Source organism: Aplysia californica, unplaced genomic scaffold, assembly GCF_000002075.1.
Source record: "Aplysia californica isolate F4 #8 unplaced genomic scaffold, AplCal3.0 scaffold00207, whole genome shotgun sequence".
NCBI classification, from domain to species: domain Eukaryota; kingdom Metazoa; phylum Mollusca; class Gastropoda; order Aplysiida; family Aplysiidae; genus Aplysia; species Aplysia californica.
Genome location: NW_004797477.1, coordinates 419,991 through 438,156, shown reverse-complemented (window position 1 = coordinate 438,156; position 18,166 = coordinate 419,991). Strand labels below are relative to the sequence as shown.

The 18,166-nt window shown below is 41.3% G+C and overlaps 1 protein-coding gene across 4 annotated transcripts in view; it reads left to right on the top strand.

Moving 5' to 3' along the window:
* Positions 1 to 6,571: 6,571 nt before the first annotated feature.
* Positions 6,572 to 18,166, top strand: part of LOC101851351 (endoglucanase E-4) — a 19,870-nt gene continuing 8,275 nt past the window's right edge. Inside the window, exons 1-5 of one of the 4 annotated variants that reach the window (XM_035970001.1) lie at positions 6,572 to 6,593; positions 10,445 to 10,506; positions 12,237 to 12,377; positions 13,834 to 14,021; positions 17,543 to 17,702. In XM_035970001.1, the coding sequence (XP_035825894.1) occupies positions 10,446 to 10,506; positions 12,237 to 12,377; positions 13,834 to 14,021; positions 17,543 to 17,702 (550 nt within the window). In that variant the 5' untranslated portion in view covers positions 6,572 to 6,593; position 10,445. The other 3 variants (XM_035970000.1, XM_035969999.1, XM_005099258.2) reach the window with 3 other exon arrangements.

Below are 18,166 nucleotides of genomic sequence, written 5' to 3'. Positions count from 1 at the left end.
ATTGGGACAGTTGGCAGCAGCCGGGGTCTCATAGCCTGGTGGACATATTGCGACTAATAAGTGTTCATCACCTTCTTTACGTAACCAAGCTTCTGTTATACATAAAATGTCCATAAAATGACTATATTCCCTGTGCAGACATGTCTTCTTATCACGAAACAGAGCGTTTAATTTTGGAAATAAAGAGCAGAAACATCCTTTGGGACAACACAAGTGAGGAAAATAAAAAGTTTTTTTTTAAAATGATGTTACCTCTTCAACTGAAGCTTTGTGCACATAAAGGTAATTGAAGAATTTGGACTCATGTCGTTGGAGTTCTCCATAAGGTGTAAAACTGTCTATGTAATCTGTGAAAAACAATGGGATGAACCCAAATCTTTTTTTAAAGATTCTTCTCATTACCATGATCAAAGCCACCCTGACTCTCCGATCGTCCATGTTCAACTGAGCAGTAACGCTAAATATCGCCCCTTGTGGCTGCCACACGAAAGTAAGCGACACTTTCTGCGTGCTCAGAATTCTCTGTGCGACAATTGTAGCAAGTCTGTCAGGGGCCAAATCCAATACATGACAATATCGTGCACCGAAGAAGAGAAATGTTTCTCCGACTGATCAAGATTCGACTCAGCTGTAAGCGCCCCCGCCCCATCCACGCAAAAACACTCAACAGAGGAGACTCCACCTCGGAGCCTCCATTTCTTTTCTGTAGAGGTCAGTGCTATTGAAACAGTTTTGGACTCGGAAGAAAACTTTCCAAAAAAAAATATTTTTAAAAACTTGTCTGATTTCTCATTTTGACTAGCGTCACTCACCAATTTCACATTATTGAACCCTAAAATCGTTACATTTCAATTAAGGATTCCCTTTTAACATGGAAAGCCCATTGTGTTTACATGGGTATGGTTACTTACTACGTAGCCCTTTGGCCATCCGAGGAAACGAGCAAGCGGATTTTCGATTTTTGTTCCTCCTGATGTGATCAGCAGAGGACACCCTCCCATGACAAAGATGAAGAACAGGGCCAAACGCTGCATCCTTCTTCTGTGTGAGGAACAATGGAGCCGGCCAATGAATAACAAACTCCACTGCACCATGCCTAAGTTAGGGCCACGAAAACCGGCGGGTCTCTCTAGTCTAGATTGTGAAGCGCATAGAGCTTGCTGTTTAGCGGGAATTTGCGCTATTCAAATGCTATCTATTATCAAGAGACCAAGCTATTTTAAGGAAATTATGTATTTGTCATACCACCCTGGCACACATGTAGGGAGATGAAAATACAGTTTGTGCTGGGTGCGAAGCCGACCTTACAGCCAGGCACATGCTATCCGAATTACAAAACTTTGGAGAGACAAGAACGAAATAATTTTTATAACATTACTTTAATGATTTTGTTATCTATCGTTGATCCAATCTTTTATAAAGATCATATTTGAAGACTATGGGGTGGAAACAAAGGTAGTCACAAACCGAAAATCGTGAGAGTACCAATTGTGATAGCTTGTTGACTCATAACTCTATTTTTGTTTAACTGTTGATTGATAATTATTCTTAGATTTCCATTCACCAACACTTAACAATAAAGCACCAGTCAAGCAAATAATAATGTGAAGTTAAGAGCGCACATGCTTTTAAAATTGGCACCCTCACAATTTACAGTTTGTGACTACCGTCTTTTTCCCTCTGTACTCTTTAGTTGGTCTTTACACTGAAATGGAGATGTACTGTTTCAAAAAATGAAAATTTGTTTACTATTGAACTTGAATTGTGACTTTTTCACTGCAACCATTCCGGCTTAACAAAAATAAAACCAAACCCTGCAGCGAGCTAACGTGAGAAAATGGCAACTGTTATTTGAGTCCCGTTTTCACATGTGACCTGAAGCACTTGCAAGCGCTGCAAAACCCTTACAAAATGCCTTGAGTGTTGGCTAACCTTGGGATCGTGAGGTAAAATATAAACATCCGAGCTGATAAGGCTAGAGTACTTTGTCTCTCGTGACTTGGACACTGACTCGGCGAGATAAAAATTTGCGTCTCAACGGAAAAGTTACTGGTAGAAAGCATGAACATCGAGGTCCTTTACAAACATAAGCATTGCCTGGAAGTAGTATTTTAAAATCTGTCTCAAATATCTTCTTCTCCTTTTTGTTCTTCTTCGTGTTGCTGTTGCTGTTGTTGTTGTTGGTAGTGGTGGTGCTGTTGGTGGTGATGTTGTTGTTAACGTTATTGTTGCCGTTATTGTTGTTGGTGTCGTTGTTGTAATTGTCGGAGTGTTGTTGTTGTTGCCGTTACTGTTGTAAAGTCGACTTACAGGAACAGTGCTGCAATGCCAACTGGTAGGAAAAGTGGTGGAATACAAACGATTAACCAACAACAACAAAATACAAGACTCCACGAACATGCCCTCTGAGATGGGGTGGCTACCAAATAAATTACACGGTAGCTTAACACCAGAATCGTATAAAACACCGGAGAGGTGTCAGAGGATATAGGGCACAAGTCAGTCTTTGAAAATGAAATGGTGAAATGGTATGGGTTTAACGCCCCTATCAACACTATTAAGTTATTTAAGGGGTGGGACCTCCTAGTTTAACGTCCGTTTCCGATAGGACCGAGCCAAGTGGGAAGTTCGTGTAAAGTGTCTTTCCCAAGGACACAACGTCGGACAGAGCTGAGGCTCGAACCCCGAACCCGCATTTTCACTATTTCGAGACCGGTAGCCTAACCACTAGGCTACAGACACCACCAAGTCAGTCTTTGCAGCAGTGCCAACAGAAAGAAAAGGAAGAAGAAAGAAAAGACATGGAGCAGCAGAATACGAAACGCATAGGAAGATCAGTCTTATGTGTCATCTTTCTATCTAAGTCCTCTAGCAGGTATTGGTGATAGAAAAGAGAAACAAAATACTGCCAGAAATCTGTGATATTCAATTTGGATTTATTGTGGTTTAAGGTGCCAAAATGCCAATAATCATCCTAAAGATGCCATGGAAATATCAATCGAGGTCGAAAAAGACCGTTACCTCCACTTCACTGCCAAAATAAGACATGAAGAAATGTTTGATATTCAACATCATAACTGATCGGAACATTGATGGGGGCTCCAGTGGCTAAGCAAGTAGTGGGTTTAGACTCAAGAGTAATGTCAAGTGTCAAGCAAGTGTCGGTGACACGGGGATCAGATGTGTGGTCAGTGGGGGTGTGTCCTTGTGCAAGATACGACAACCCTAGCTCAACAAGCAGGGCGCTGTACAGTGGCGACCAGCAATGGCATAGCTGTGACTTTGTTCTGCATTGGTGTACTATTGTATATTATTAATGTATGCATATATGTATGTATATTTTATATATGTATGTTTTCATAATTCTGTATTTATGTATGTATGTCTGCAATTGTAAAAAAAAAAATTGCCTTTCTGGGTAAATAAACATGTAACATAATAATATTATTATTGTTATTATTTTTAAAAATCAAGGAATCCTGTGAAGCCTGTATTAAATTGGGACAGTTGGCAGCAGCCGGGGTCTAGCTTCGTAAATACCGGTCAGTCCACAAAAGAGCATGACAAGGGCGTTTTTGTGTTGTTGTTTTTTGTTTTTGTTTTTAATCTCTTTAAGAAATGAATCTGCATAACACCCGTGATCTGGGTGCAGTCAAGTTAGGCGGCCTCAATATATACAATCAAGGATAGTATTGTTCATGTTAAGTGATTCTGAGTCAAAGCTCCAAGAAGATTTTATCAAGACAAAAGTGAAAAAAGGGTCTACATACAGCTAGATGCCAAGGTAACATGTGTTGATATTTGAGTATACCTAAATCCCAGAATGCAAATTCAAATACATTATGTAAGAACGAAAATATAAAATAGGTCTAAAGCTGTAAATACTTTGATTATACAATTACTCAAGGTGCACAAAAAAGTGACACACAGTTAGAAAAGAGGATGGCAATAATCTATCAGCTTTGAACATGACGAATCCTGTCCTCTCAAAGTGTAACATAACAATGGACGTAGAGATAAGAACCCTGAGAACGTAGGAGGGCTCAGTTATTTTGCGTGGCTACGAAATCTGCAATCTCAACAAGGACACGGAAAGAATACTGGAAGGTGCGGCTTAAGTATGGTATTTCAGGAGATTATTCGAGATCTCAAGGACATAGACGAAAACAAAATGATGATATAATAAGAAAGTGCTCTAAATTGCAGACGGTGGAATATCTTAATCATAGAAAGAAACACTTGATGTCTTTGGCAGAACTAAAAGAGCAAAGAGACTTGTTTTAAAAAAACAAAAACACTTTTGAGTCGAAATAATATTATAGAGGGAAAGAAGAACAGAGGAAGACGTAAAAGGACATTCACATACAGCCTGAACAACTTTGCAACAACTAACAGAATGAGAAACACCAAGCTGATCTGGGAAACCAACAGAAAGGAGAGGGGTATCACGTTGGTCAGTGTCTGCTCTAGACTTGACCCCCACCCCCTCCTCCTCCAGAGCAGTCCTACTGACTGAAGTGTTGTTAAGCATTTTTTCAAAAATTAAAGGGGGAGGGGGGGTAATAACTTGTTCTTATGCACATTAGGATTGTTGTAGATAGGCTGATTTATCAGCGTCTTGCTCATACTGTGGCGGAACAACATAGGGGAAACTTTCTTCATCATTACTATCGTCATTTTTCCTCAACTTGTTTTGTATGTTTGTCAATCTCTTGTGAACTGCTATTCCAGGAGTGCATTGATAGTCCAAACAGACGTTGTATTGTTGAGGCTAGAGATGTGAGCAGAGTTAGCCTGATTCCTCGTATGGACTTCTCTGTTGACTTCCACCCATTGGCGCTCATAAGACCATATGCAGTTGCGAACGCTGTAAAACCTTATAAAAACTAATAAACTAAGCCTACCTGACATCTGAAGAAGAAGAATGGTTATCCCAGTCGCAACTGGGCACACAGGGCAGGAGTTTTGTTCTAACAAAAGGATGTTTCTTGAGTATCAGATTTAGATGGATTTTTCTGTGGTTGTTGCATTTTACTCTGCCTGAGATGAGCAAAACATGCAGGATCCAGGAGGCCAGGCAGCCTCCCATTGTTATTCTAAATACGTGTATTGTCAATATGAGAACCAAACATTTGCATATAACACTATCTCTCTTCTCTCTCTCTCTCTCTCTCTCTCTCTCTCTCTCTCTCTCTCTCTCTCTCTTTTCTTTTTTTTTCTCTCTCTCTCTCTCTTTCTTTCTCTGTCTCTCTTTCTTTCTATCGATTTTTCTATCTCTCTGTTGTTTATTTAAGTAAACGTGTATCATCATCATCCGGTGCCTTGCCGACTGGCGTGAGCGATCATTGACCTCCACTTCATCCTGTCTTGCGTTGCAGCAATGGTGTCTGTTGTTCTTGCTGCTCCTAGCCATGTTGTTATCTTGTCCAGTATCTTTTCCCTCTGTCTACTTCTGCCTCTCTTTCAATCAAACGTGCATAGATTTATATAAATAAATTCTTATAGCTAAAAAAGATAACGCCAGCACCATCTCTATCCGCGCGGTGTTTATATTAATGCACTGAGAGTCGTGCCATTCGAGGATACGTATTTGTCTGATAAATGTATAGGATATTCCAGTCAAAACGAAAATAATAAGGGTGTTCCATGCTAAAATAGAAAATTACAGTCCAGTTCTAACGTGTTTACATTCGTCTGTCCGAATTTTAAAAGAAGGAAAAAAAAGCAGTCTAGCTCATGTATTGATTTGCCAATATGCACTTCACTATGCAAGGTACGCTTATATGACACCAAGCTTTTATTTTATTTTTTGTTATTTCTTAATCGAGTTAGTTGGGTGTTTTTTTCCAAGTTTCATTATTTGAATTTGGTCCCTATAATAAAAACTGCAGTTTGATTGTACAAAGTCATAACCTCAGGATCACATAAATGAATTTTAAAAACAAACTAAAGTAGGCTAAATTATTGTTTGTTTTTTCCTACTAAGGGCCTGTAGATGTCTTTACGTGAATTTTGAGACGTACTCGTTTCTTGGACAGTGTCGCATAGGCATGTGCTGAAATTTGGTTTTCAAAGTAGGTCAATTTTTCATAATATCTTTGACGGATACGTAACTCTGAAGCCTCTATCTTGTTTGCCCTTTTAGGTTAGCATCACAGAAATGAAGCCGGAACCTTACATTGCATAGGCCTACTTTAGTAGTTTTCTTCTTTTTATGGGGGATGAGGGTGGCGGGCAATTAGATTTCGTTGGTGAAGCAACTTTTAGACTTGTGTGCAAATACCTGAGAATGTAAGACTAAGCGATTTCTTGTTTTTATGCTTTAATCTCAGACCGGCGAACATGAACAAGTTGTAGATAATTTGGCAGGTCAAGGCTATCCTTTTTTTTTTCTTTTCAATTTGTATATTTACTCTTTCGTGTTTGTATTTTTTGTTTGTTTGTTTTTTTGTGTGTCTTTTCAATGTCAAACCAAGGTCTGTAGCATTGAGCACAAAAAAGTGTTCTTTCCTCACTCGTGGCATATCTCACGGTTTTTGTATAAATAGAACGAGACCTCAAGCTGTTTTGTGTTTAAGCATTTGGCTTAACAGGTGAGTGTTCCTAGCGACTGCCTGACTGTCATGTCATTGTGAGAATATCTTTACTTAATTAGAACATGTTCCGTGAACGTAAGACATCTCAAAAGTAATCTTAGAAAAAAACCCGCTTCTGTTTAACTTTAAAAAATCAGACGTTTGCCATAAGCTATCAAATTACTTTCAGAAAGGTGTGGTGCTCTAACATGAAACCAAAGAGGTTAGAATACAATTATTGAATACTATATAATACTACTGATTATACAATGTTACTATATAATAAATTTTCAAGCCGAGACCAAGAGTTCATTTGTCTGAATGTTGTAACAAACGCGTTTGTCATCGTGTGAGACAAACAGGAATACTGAGCTTCTTCCGACTGAATCGAAGCCAGTTTATCAGCAGTATTGAATACAAAGTTGTGCTTTACTTTTACTATTATTTTTACCCGCCGCTTATACCCTTTTGGGTGTCGCGGGAAGAAAGATACGTCTCTCTGCCGCTAGCCGGAGAGCTTGGGTCAGGGGGATGTCGTGAGTTGTTAGTGTTTCCCCGACTCCATCTATCCAGGTCTTTCTCCGTCGCCCTCTAGCCTTGTTGCCATTGAATTGTTTATGTAGGCAGTAGGCACGTTGTACATACGGTGTGGCTATATGCCACGGAGGCGTCACGCTAGCCGTGAAGGAGAACCAGGTTTACCCCGAAAAGTTGCAGGCTAACGGGGCTCTGGTGAAACTGTGACAGGCCTAGCACGTCGGCAGTGGATTATTTATTGCTACAGAAACTAATAGAAAACTAATAAAACTAAGTTGCGCAATACTAGACAAGAGCCAGTCGTCCTAATCGTTGCCTGCCTCGTCCTTCTGTCTCAGTCCTATCGGCGTATTGCTGAGCAGGAGACTCCAGTGTACTTGGCTCTAATTGTGTGTTATGTCTAAGCTGCTATCTAGATCAATTATAACTGACTTAACAAATCCACCTCTTCTTCTTTCCAGTATTTTTGGTCGAAGAGACTGTTTTCATGACATTTTGACCAGTAAGATATCAAAAGGCATGTCCAAACTTTCTCCTTTTTAATTTGTCCCACGAATCAAGAGCTCTCGAATTGCATTGCTGGTTGTTTTGTTTTGTTTTGTTTGTATTTGTACCGTACTCGTTATTTTTTTGTGAGCTGTCAGTAACGCCACGGTGGGAGTATGTGTTGTTTCATCTTGATCTGTCTCGACTGACAGTGGTTTATCTCCACTGCTGGTGCAGCAAACAGAGTCAGTCACCAGTCCCAGGGTGGAGGTTGAGACCACATCTCTCCATGAAGGAACCGTCCAACTCCAGTGTGATTATGTGTGTGATTAAATGTCATCTCAAAGCAGCAGTTTTAATACTTTGCGGTTATTTGGCGCAATAATGCAACGGTGAAATTTATCCCTTCTCAGTCACCTGGCCAGGTCCGAGAAGTCCGTTGTAGTCACTCTCCTGGCTGGGTGACTGGAACGGATAATTGTCACCGTCGTATTACTGCGCTTACTGATCGCAAAGATAGAAAACTGCTGCATCGAGATCACTTTCAATCAACAGGGCTGTGTAACTTCAGAGTGTTAACGTAATAATCTTTTCTCATGAAAATTGAAAATCTCTTTTTTTTTTCTTAGAACACGGTAGAGTGGAAATCGATCACTCTTATTCTAATGGGCAAAATCTTATCTGTGCGAGGTTGCTTCTGTTTCTTCTGTATTGTATAATGACATGAGTAAAGGTCTTCGTGACACTCTCACGACCAAACTGTATACGACATGTCCAAGAAAGCCTCTTTTTTGTTTTACATTTATTTTTTTCCAGATTCAAAACCTATTTAAATTTCTTCAAGCCCGGTGGGCACTCCGGTATTTCTTCTCTAACCATGTTCTGTCGTCTGCTTTCGTCAACATTTTCAGCCCCCTTACCCCTCCCCCTCCCCCCTTTGCCCCTTCCTCTGGGTTCCAGACTCTTTCTGCAGCCTTTCTACTGCTACTCCTTGGCTCCTTCTTATTGCTGTCTTTCAGCCATTCCCTAGATTTTATGGTAAGTAAGATCTACAACAAGCTGTCTCGGAATAGATCTAAAAAATCTCGGAATTCGCTTGTACAAGTTGCGAACGTTAAAGATCTCTTGGTGGTCCCAAAACCGAGACGAGTAGGCTTTAACAATACTATTATAGTTCCTACCAGACTGAAATTAATGTGTAACGTGCCCTCATATTATCTTATGCAGTTGCGAGTGCGGTAAAACACCAAAACAAACAAAGAATACTATCGTTATCAGCGGCAGACCCTTTTAACGGTGGGGGGGGGGGGGTGGGGGGTGGAGGGGGGTGCTTTTACATAGCAGATTTTGGTCTATGTGTACGTGTCCAGTGGGGGGGGGGGGAGCGGCGGCTAGGGGTGCTAAGTAAGTGGTCGTTATCCTATTTAGAGAGTCCAAAAACATTCTAGACATTGAAACAACCTTGACTTGTAAGATGAACACACGAACAGTGCGTGGACATTAATTTTCCCTCGAGTCCTAACAATGGGGACTCATCCAACCGTGCATGCTTTGGTATCAAATGAAAAAAATGAATTGCTCAGGTAGTAATGTTTTGAAGTACATGCATTCCTTGACCAAGTAGCCACTGCATACTTCATTAAATACACGAGCAACTTTATACAATTAAATTTCCATATCAATAAATTAAATAGTTAGGCCAGGTCAGACCACGATGACTTGACCCAGGCCATGAAAATTCCGGAAAAATCCTCGGATTGGAGTTTTGAATAAAGTCGAGGCCTGAGGTAAAAACAAACAAAACAACAACAAAAACGTGAAATGTGTATGTTTTGTCCTATCTAAGGACAGACCGACCGTTCAATGGAGGGCGCACAGGCCTCGTTTCTTACATGTGCCGAGTCCCCGGCCTTGTTCTTATCTCTTATCATTCCTTACAGATGTTCTGCCATCTCCGGTGAAAATGATAAATTCGGTGGGGTGTTTTAAAATTCACGGCCGGTGTCAAAATTATTAGATAGCATTTGTATAGCGTAAATCCCCGCTCAACAGAAAACTCTATGCTCCCCACAATCTATACTATTACCCTAGTAGACCTGAGAGCATTCTGAAACAAACTCAACTTTCTGGGAAGCATACAGTGCAAGCAGCCATTTACAGGCGCTAAAACACTAACATACTGACAAGATCTTTCGCTGTCTGTGGCCGGGTACCCATTTCCACCTGGGTGAAGTGAGAAAAATTCGTGTAAAGTGCCTTTCCAAAGGACACAACGTCGGACCCACGGCTCGAATCCCCGAACCCGCAATGATTCAACGTCGGTGGTAATGAGCGTTAATAAGGTGATATTTCAGGCGACAACGGTGGGTTCTTAATAGTAGAAAAACTATAATGATATTTCAAACTTGACGTCTCGTTAGCATGTTTTGTTCACGCATTCTAGTCCCTAAAGATCGCTTGAATACATTCTGTTTAGGGACACTGCAATTTAAAAAAAATAAGCACAACTTCTTTATCCACGTTCATATTTCAACTGTTTTTTATGTGGGTTTTTTTTGTTGTTCTTTTTTATAGATAAAATATTCTAAACGCTCTCAAGAACCTTTCGAGGGTTGGGGGCTCCACTGGCAGGTCCTACTTCTTCACTTTTCCTCTGTTGTGTCTATCTGTCTGTCTTACTTTTTCAAGCACTAAATGGCCATTATTGTATCGATGCTCTTCTCTTTACACAAACAACCCCCCCTCCCCCCTCCCCGACCACACCCCCATGACAAAAAGAAAGTCTAAAATTGGCCATCAGACGAAAGAGAAAGTAGAAATCTCTTAAACGCCTGTGTGTATTTCAGAATGACGCCATTGTACCTTGTGTCCGCCCTCCTCTTGGTGGGAGCCCCATGCCTGGTTCTTGGTGAGTCTACCAGTGTGTTTGATCGTCTATCTGTCTCTGAATGTTTTGCGTTGAAATGTGTCGTCTTAAAGAATGCTGCGGGTAGTTGGGGGGGTCAATGGTAGGTCCTACTTCTTCACTTTCCCTCTGTTGTTTCTGTCTATCTGTGTGGGTGGTTCGAGGGTGTCACTGGTAGGTCCTACTTCTTCACTTTCCCTCTGTTGTTTCTTTCTGTCTGCGTGGGTGGTTGAAGGGTGTCACTGGTAGGTCCCACTTCTTTATTTTCCCTTTGCTGTTTCTGTCTGTGTGGGTATTTGGAGGGTGTCAGTGGTAGGTCCTACTTCTTTTCTTTTCTCTCTTTTGTTTCTGTCTGTGTGGGTGGTTGAAAGGTGTCATTGATAGGTGCTACTTCTTCACTTTCCCTCTGTTGTTTCTGTCTATCTGTGTGGGTGCTTGGAGGATGTCACTGGTAGGTCCTACTTCTTCACTTTCCCTCTGTTGTTTCTGTCTATCTGTGTGGGTGCTTGGAGGATGTCACTGGTAGGTCCTACTTCTTCACTTTCCCTCTGTTGTTTCTGTCTGCGTGAATGGGTGGTTGAAGGGTGCCACTGGTAGGTCCTACTTCTGCACTTTCCCTCTGTCATTTCTGTATGTTTGGGTGGTTTGAGGAGGCCACTGGTAAGTCCTACATCTTTTCTTTCTCCTCTGTTATTTCTGTCTGTCTATCTTACTTTTTCCCAGCACTAAATGAACATTATTGTAGTGGTGTGCTTCTCTTTAATGAAACAAACAAACAGAGAGACAAACAAACTAGCAAATCAAGAATGGTTGTTCAGTTACTAGTCTCTGTGGTATGTGCAGGTATATTTGTGAATTTACGTATGTGTAGACCTAATACTACGTGTGTTCCACTGACGGAACACAATTAAGAGCACCTAGAAAGAAATTTAGATCTTTTGGTGAGAGAGGTGTCTCATTTTTTTGCCCTAAAAGTTGGAAATCTCTGCTTATGGTGTCAATGTATACAAGTATGTGTGTGCCATTGTGTTTATGTTTGTGTTTGTTTGTAAAACAGTATGAGTCAAAATGCAATTATCAAAAGTTTGGAAAGCAAGCAACATCTCACTGCGCACCAAGATTCGACTTTTTAACTCCAACGTCAAGTCTGTGCTCATCTACGGCTGCGAAACTTGGAAGTCAACGAAGACAGTACTGAATAAGGTCCAGACTTTCATCAACAAATGTATGATGAGTATTTTAAGAATTAAGTGGCAGGATAGAATAAAAAATGAAGAGCTGTGGGAAAGGACAGGACAATAGGATATAGAAGTAGAAATAGGACTAAGAAAGTGGCGATGGGTGGGACACACCTTACGAAAGCCCAGCGGAAACATCAAAAGACAGTCACTGCAGTGGAACCCACAGGGAGCACGAGGCAGGGGTAGGCCACGGGAAACATGGAGGAGATGCGTGGAAACGGACATGAGAGAAATGAAGCTCACTTGGAACGAGCTTGGAAAGATGGCTCAGGACAGAGATAAATGGAAGGAGCTTGTATGTGGCCTATACCCTGCTAGGGGTGAAAGGCATTGATTATGATGATGATGAGTCAAAATATGTTTCTTGATGAACACTCGAGTAAAAGAATAAATATGCTTTCTACATTAACAAGTACACAAGTACACATAGCCACTGTTTAACCACGCCCCCCCCCCCCCCCCCCCCACACACAATATCGCCCATTCTGTCAGGAGCCAAGAACTATGGGCAAGCTCTGGGACTGTCCATCAAGTTCTACGAGGCCCAGAGGTCCGGCCCCATCAACGACAACATTGTCCCATGGCGCGGCAACTCGGCCATGAGCGACTGCACTGTGGGAGGCTGGTATGATGGTATGTTATGTCATTTCTTTGTCAGAACTGTGGTGGGAGGGTGGTATGATGGTACATGCTGGGAGGCTGGAATGACGGTACGTCATTTCCTTGTTAGAGCCGTGGTGGGAGGGTGGTGAGACGGTATGTGGTGGGAGGGTGGTATGACGGTATGTTGTGGGAGGGTGGTATGATGGTATGTCATGTCTTTGTCAGAACCGTGGTGGGAGGGTGGTATGACGGTGGTGGGAGGCAGGAATGACGGTACGTCATTTCTTTGTCAGAACATTGGTGGGAGAGGGAGGTGATACAGTTTCAAAGAACTTTTTTCCCCCTTAAAGTCACGTTTGCCTTGTGCCTGACTGCTGTTTTTTGCTTATTTGATCAACGTTTTTCGCTAAAGTCCGTGCAGAAATGCCTTTTAGGTGACATAGAAGGTGCAATTATAAAAAGATAAGATATTTGTTGGGTTTTTTAAAGGGGGGGGGGTTACACCTTAAGGCTATCTCGCTTATTAGAGGACCGAATTTTACCTTATTTCATGCATATAACGAAGATAGTTTGGAGTCTTAAAATCCGTAATCAAATTTGAGAAAAAAGGTTTCATTTCCATGGATACGGCGGCCATATCAGATTTTGTTGACATGTCGTACGTAATGAATACCACACTTATCGCTCATGGAAAACAATTGTTGTTTTTTAATGCTGGTTAGCATTAGCAAACATTAGATCTAAAAATATGTCTGTTGATTTTTTCGTAAACGGGTTAGAACATTTTTAATGATTTTTTTTGTGAGGTAATATTCAAATTTGCAAAAAATCCCTGAAAATCCACACTCCAGACACCACCAAAAAATTTTATTCTATTTATCAAAAATTCAATAAACCAGTTTTTGGTATTACTTTTAGACCTTTTCTTAATTCCTGAAAATTTCATGAAGATTGGATAAAAGATAGCGGGGTTATTTATATAAGTATAGGGAAAAATTGCGTTTTGAGATAACAGCAGATAAAGAAAAATAAAATAATTATTTTCTTCATGAGGAAATGGTGGTGACAAACATGCCCAGTATGAGAGGAAACAAGGCTTTTGAAGATTCCTTTGCGATAATATAATTATAGGGGAGGCTGAGACAGCAGCTAAAGATGCCTGAAACTCAAATTCCTTACTTTTTGAGTCGAATCGGGATTTTTTAGGTGTACCCCCCCCCCTTAATCAATGACGATTTTCAACATAGAGGGAAAAACGTCAATTTTTTCAATGTCATTTTTTTTTTCACTCGAACTCGATTTCGCCACGAAACCACGTTGGCGTTTTTTTGCTCTTTTTGTGTTCCCTGTTCCCTTTTCCCACATCTCACAAACGCTGTTTGCTTTCTCCCCTCCCCCCAAACCAACCCCCACCAACCAATACCCCCAACCACCCCCACAAACAACCCCCCCCCTTTCCCCTTTTGCCTTGCCTTGCACCTTCCAGCCGGAGACCACGTCAAGTTCGGACTCCCCATGGCTGCTACTACCCACATCCTTTTGTGGTCCCTGTACCGCTTCAAGGACGGCTACGTCAGAGCAAACCAGCTGAACCAGATGTACCATATGATTAAAACTCCGCTCAACTATTTCATGTCAGCCTGGGACGAACAGCACCATAGACTGACTGCCCAGGTGAGTTGTAATTTTTTAAGTAAAGTTTTACGACGCTCGCAACTAGTACTGCATAAGGTCATATTGTTATCATCGCCAACAGGGAAGTCCAAACGGGGAATCAGGCTTACTCAGCTCACCTTTATAGCCTCAACAGCACAATGTTTGCTTCGACTGTCAAGGCACCCCGAAAATAGCCGTTCACAAGAGAGTGAACGTACAAAAGAAGTAGAGAAAAAATCGATAGTAAGGATGAGGAAAGTAAAAAGCAGCAGTTCTCCGTATGTTGTTCCAGCACAGCATGGGCATGGCCCATTTACATTCTTACTGTGCATAAGAGAATGTTAATACCCCCCTTTGGGCATGGCCTAGAGACACTCCAGTCAGTAGCACTGCCCTTGGGGGGGGGGGGGGGGGGAGCTGGCTGCCCAGGTGAGAGACTGCGAGAAGTTGATCAGTACACCCCGCATTGTCAGGCATCGTGGTGAAATCATCATCGCTCTTCTCAAACAAGGCAATCGGAAAACTTTTCAGCTCAACACCTTTCATAGCCATTCTAAAACACTTTTTAGCTTAGAATTTACTGAAAAACCTTGATCGACGGCACAACAATGTACATGTACAGTTTCCATGAACATTACTGCTTGGAAAGTAATCAAACTTTGGCGGCCATTCTCTCGCTAATTTTAAACCTGACAACACAGAGCAACCCACCCCCCCCCCTCCTCCGTACCCCACCCCATCCTACAATTGTATAATAGGTCTGTGTCAATATGTTCAGGACAAACGCGTAGTTTTTACCACTGGGAACGACAAAGAAACAGGCGTTAAGACAATATCAAGCGCTGGTCAAAACTGACCTTGCGAATTTTGGAAAAACCATTTTTCGATTGTTCTAAGTCACTGCTCCCCAATTGTTCTAAGTCACTGTTCCCCAATTGTTCTAAGTCACTGTGCCCCAATTGTTCTAAGTCACTCCTCCCCAATTATTGTTTTAATACCCTGGCCCCATTGGCACGATCGGTATGGTTGGGTAGGCGGGGCTAACCAAATCGAATGCAGAAAACGACCATCGTGACACAAACCGAACTAAGTCGACGCGCCGACGGTGCCCCAAGAAAGCAAACCTCAGTGCTGTCTGGTCCTATCTCCATTTTAATAATAGTGAAAACAGTTTGTTCATAATAACAAAGAGTAAGCTACAGAAGAAGTCACCTTTTCAATGTTCAAAATAAAAAGGGGGCAGGGCAAGAAAGCACTGTGGTCGCGAGACCCTTTTGTTTTCAAGGCCGCGAGTTGGGACATCCGTTTGTACTATCAGTAAACCGGAAGCATGCCAGTTTGTCACAGGCATAGAGTTACCTCCTTTTAAACTAGAGTCCGTACGAGGTTTCGTGACACGGACACATTTGAGTTTGTTGGCGGCCATTTTTAATGTGGCTAAAAAGTTTGTTTACATTTGAGTGGGCGTGTCTCTGCTCTTAGTCTTATGTGTTTTATTTGATTCTAACGTTATGTTTTGATTCAAAGCGATTCTCTTAAAGGTGCAAGCATGTGAAACCTCTTGTCCCTTTCTGGATTAACGTCTTTCTGGTTCTGTCAGGCAGTTCAGTGATGTCTGTTTTCTTTTATTACATCATCTATTTTTAGTGCATAATATGTCTTATAGACACAAATAGTCACTCCGGGTTTCTTTTTTAAAACATAAAGAGCCATCAGTAAGGTTCTGGGCCATTTGAAGTTAAGGTTGACTAGCAGCTAGATATTTTTCACAATGGGCAGGAAATTTCTTTATCAAACTGAAACAGTGTACTTTTTATTGTTTTGTTTTATTAAATATTGTCCAAAAACACCTTAGTAAAGGTTTTTGTTTCAGTTATCACTACACTTAGTAGAAAAACAATTGACTAGGCTACAAAACAACGTTTAAGTTCACTTTTCTTATCTTTAGTGAGTCCAGAGTTGTCACAGTTGCTTTACTAATGTCCAAAATTAGACTTACTTAAAACAGCAATAGGAGGAGCTTTAGTTTAAGTGCTGTATATGGTCTACTTTAGTTCTTAAAATCAATATAAACCAAAGTTTAATACCGACATAAGAAAACACTACTTATAATCGACATAAGAAAACACTACTTATAATTTAGTATACTTTTTAAAAAAGTGAACATATGAATGAAAAATACAGTTTCCTGTTCAAATGTCACATGGGAAAGTTTAACTCGATTTTAAAAATACCAGTACATGTATTCATCATTTGTTTGGCTGAATTTGCTTTATTAAGAGCTTCATTGCATTCCTACACCTAAAGGCTGAAAAACTCTGGAATTTTTTTCCCTATGGCTCATCCTCATTTAATTTAATGGCAAACTCATTTATCTGAGGGAGGCCGGGGGGGGGGGAGGGGGTGTTGGTATTGGGATACGGGAGGAGAGAGAGGGTGGGATGGTTATAGGAGGTTCCCATGACACCCACATCTTTTCATACTTCTTTTTAAAAGTTCTATAGGCCCTATACGCTTTGATTCGGTCAATAAGAAATAAACCACCTCGTAGATAAAGTGCTGATGAACAAATAAAGGTTGGGTTTTTTTCTTCTTTTTTTTAAAGCCCATATCTCTATCTCTATCTATTTAATAATACATTTATTTGTAGATCTAGTTGTAGAAAGAACGCCGTATTATTGCAATTTAGTAATTTAGATATAGTACGCCACGGCGCCCATGTAAAAAAAAAAAATCAACAAGAACCAAGCCTCGCCTGTCGCGTATGAGAGAGAGAGAGAAAACATGCCTAGCCCATTGCTTTAGCATGAACTCCTTCACACAACTTGCCACAAAAAATATGGACGCCGCTGTCAAATGTGGCCATCGCGCAGCAAGGCGAGAGAGGGGCGTACAGTATCTAGTACATTCTATGGTCACAGGCCAAACCAGTCACGAAAACGTGCCAAATGCCTTTAAACCTTAGCAAAACTTTTTTTTAAACGAATCTTTTTGTGTATGTAAAAGTGCACTCAAAAATGAAAATTATAATGCTTGACAAAGGATAAATAAAATGCGGACTTCCACGATGTTGATCTATGTTGTTTCTTTTATACAATGTACTTTAGATACAAACATTGATACAAAAACACACGCAATGTAAATTATCTAAGACCATTTAACTCTTCAAAGCCAAGCGAGGACGACAAAGAAAGAAGTGGTCAGACAACATCAAAAAGTGGACAGGCATGACCCTGGCTTCTTGGTGCAGGCCTCTGATGGCCTGTGACAAACTGGGCCTGAGAATAATAATAAATAATAAAATGACCTTAGCAGTTGCGAGCGCCGTAAAACCCTATACTATACAAATAATTAAAAGCATTTGTATAGCACGTGTCCCCACTCGAAAGCAAGTTCTATGCGCTTTACACTATAATAATATAACTAGGCAAACAAACTGGGCAGCCCCCACCCCACCCCCAGTCAACCAACCACTCAGTGGACACAGAGTATATGTCACTGCTCCCCCCCCCCCCCCCCCAACACCCCCTCCCCCACAGGTCGGAGATGGTGGCACTGACCACAACTACTGGGGACGTCCGGAGGACATGAAGATGTCCAGGCCCTGCAAGTACGTGGACAGCAACCACGTGGGAAGTGACGTGGCTGGAGAGACGGCAGCATCGCTGGCCCTGGGGTACCTCACCTTCAAAGACAAAGGTCAGTGGACCTACCTGTGTTGTGTAACTGTAGAGCTGGGCGAAGAATTGATTCCTCGATCGATTCCCAAGATCAATAATGCTTCGGAAGAAAGGTTCCGACTCCCTTTTACGTAAACCATCGGTTACCAGTTACTTTTAATATTTGAAAAAAATTCCTTTTTTTCTTTTTTTTAGAACGTATTTAAAAAGAAAATGAAAGTTTATGCTTCGTAAATCGTTCCGAAATCAAGGTTATCCTAAATCCTGAAGATGTCCGGAGCCAACCAGGTAACCACCGGAAGAAATCACATCCTTAGAAAGTAAGCAATTGGGTTCAGAGTCGATTCATACGATTCCTATATTTCAATAATCGGGAACCAAGCCGCCCAGCACTATGTAGAGCTGGGCGAGGAATCGATTCGGAATCGATTCCCTCGGGTAATGCTACAGAGGAAAAGTTCCGATTCTTCTTTTTACGTAAAC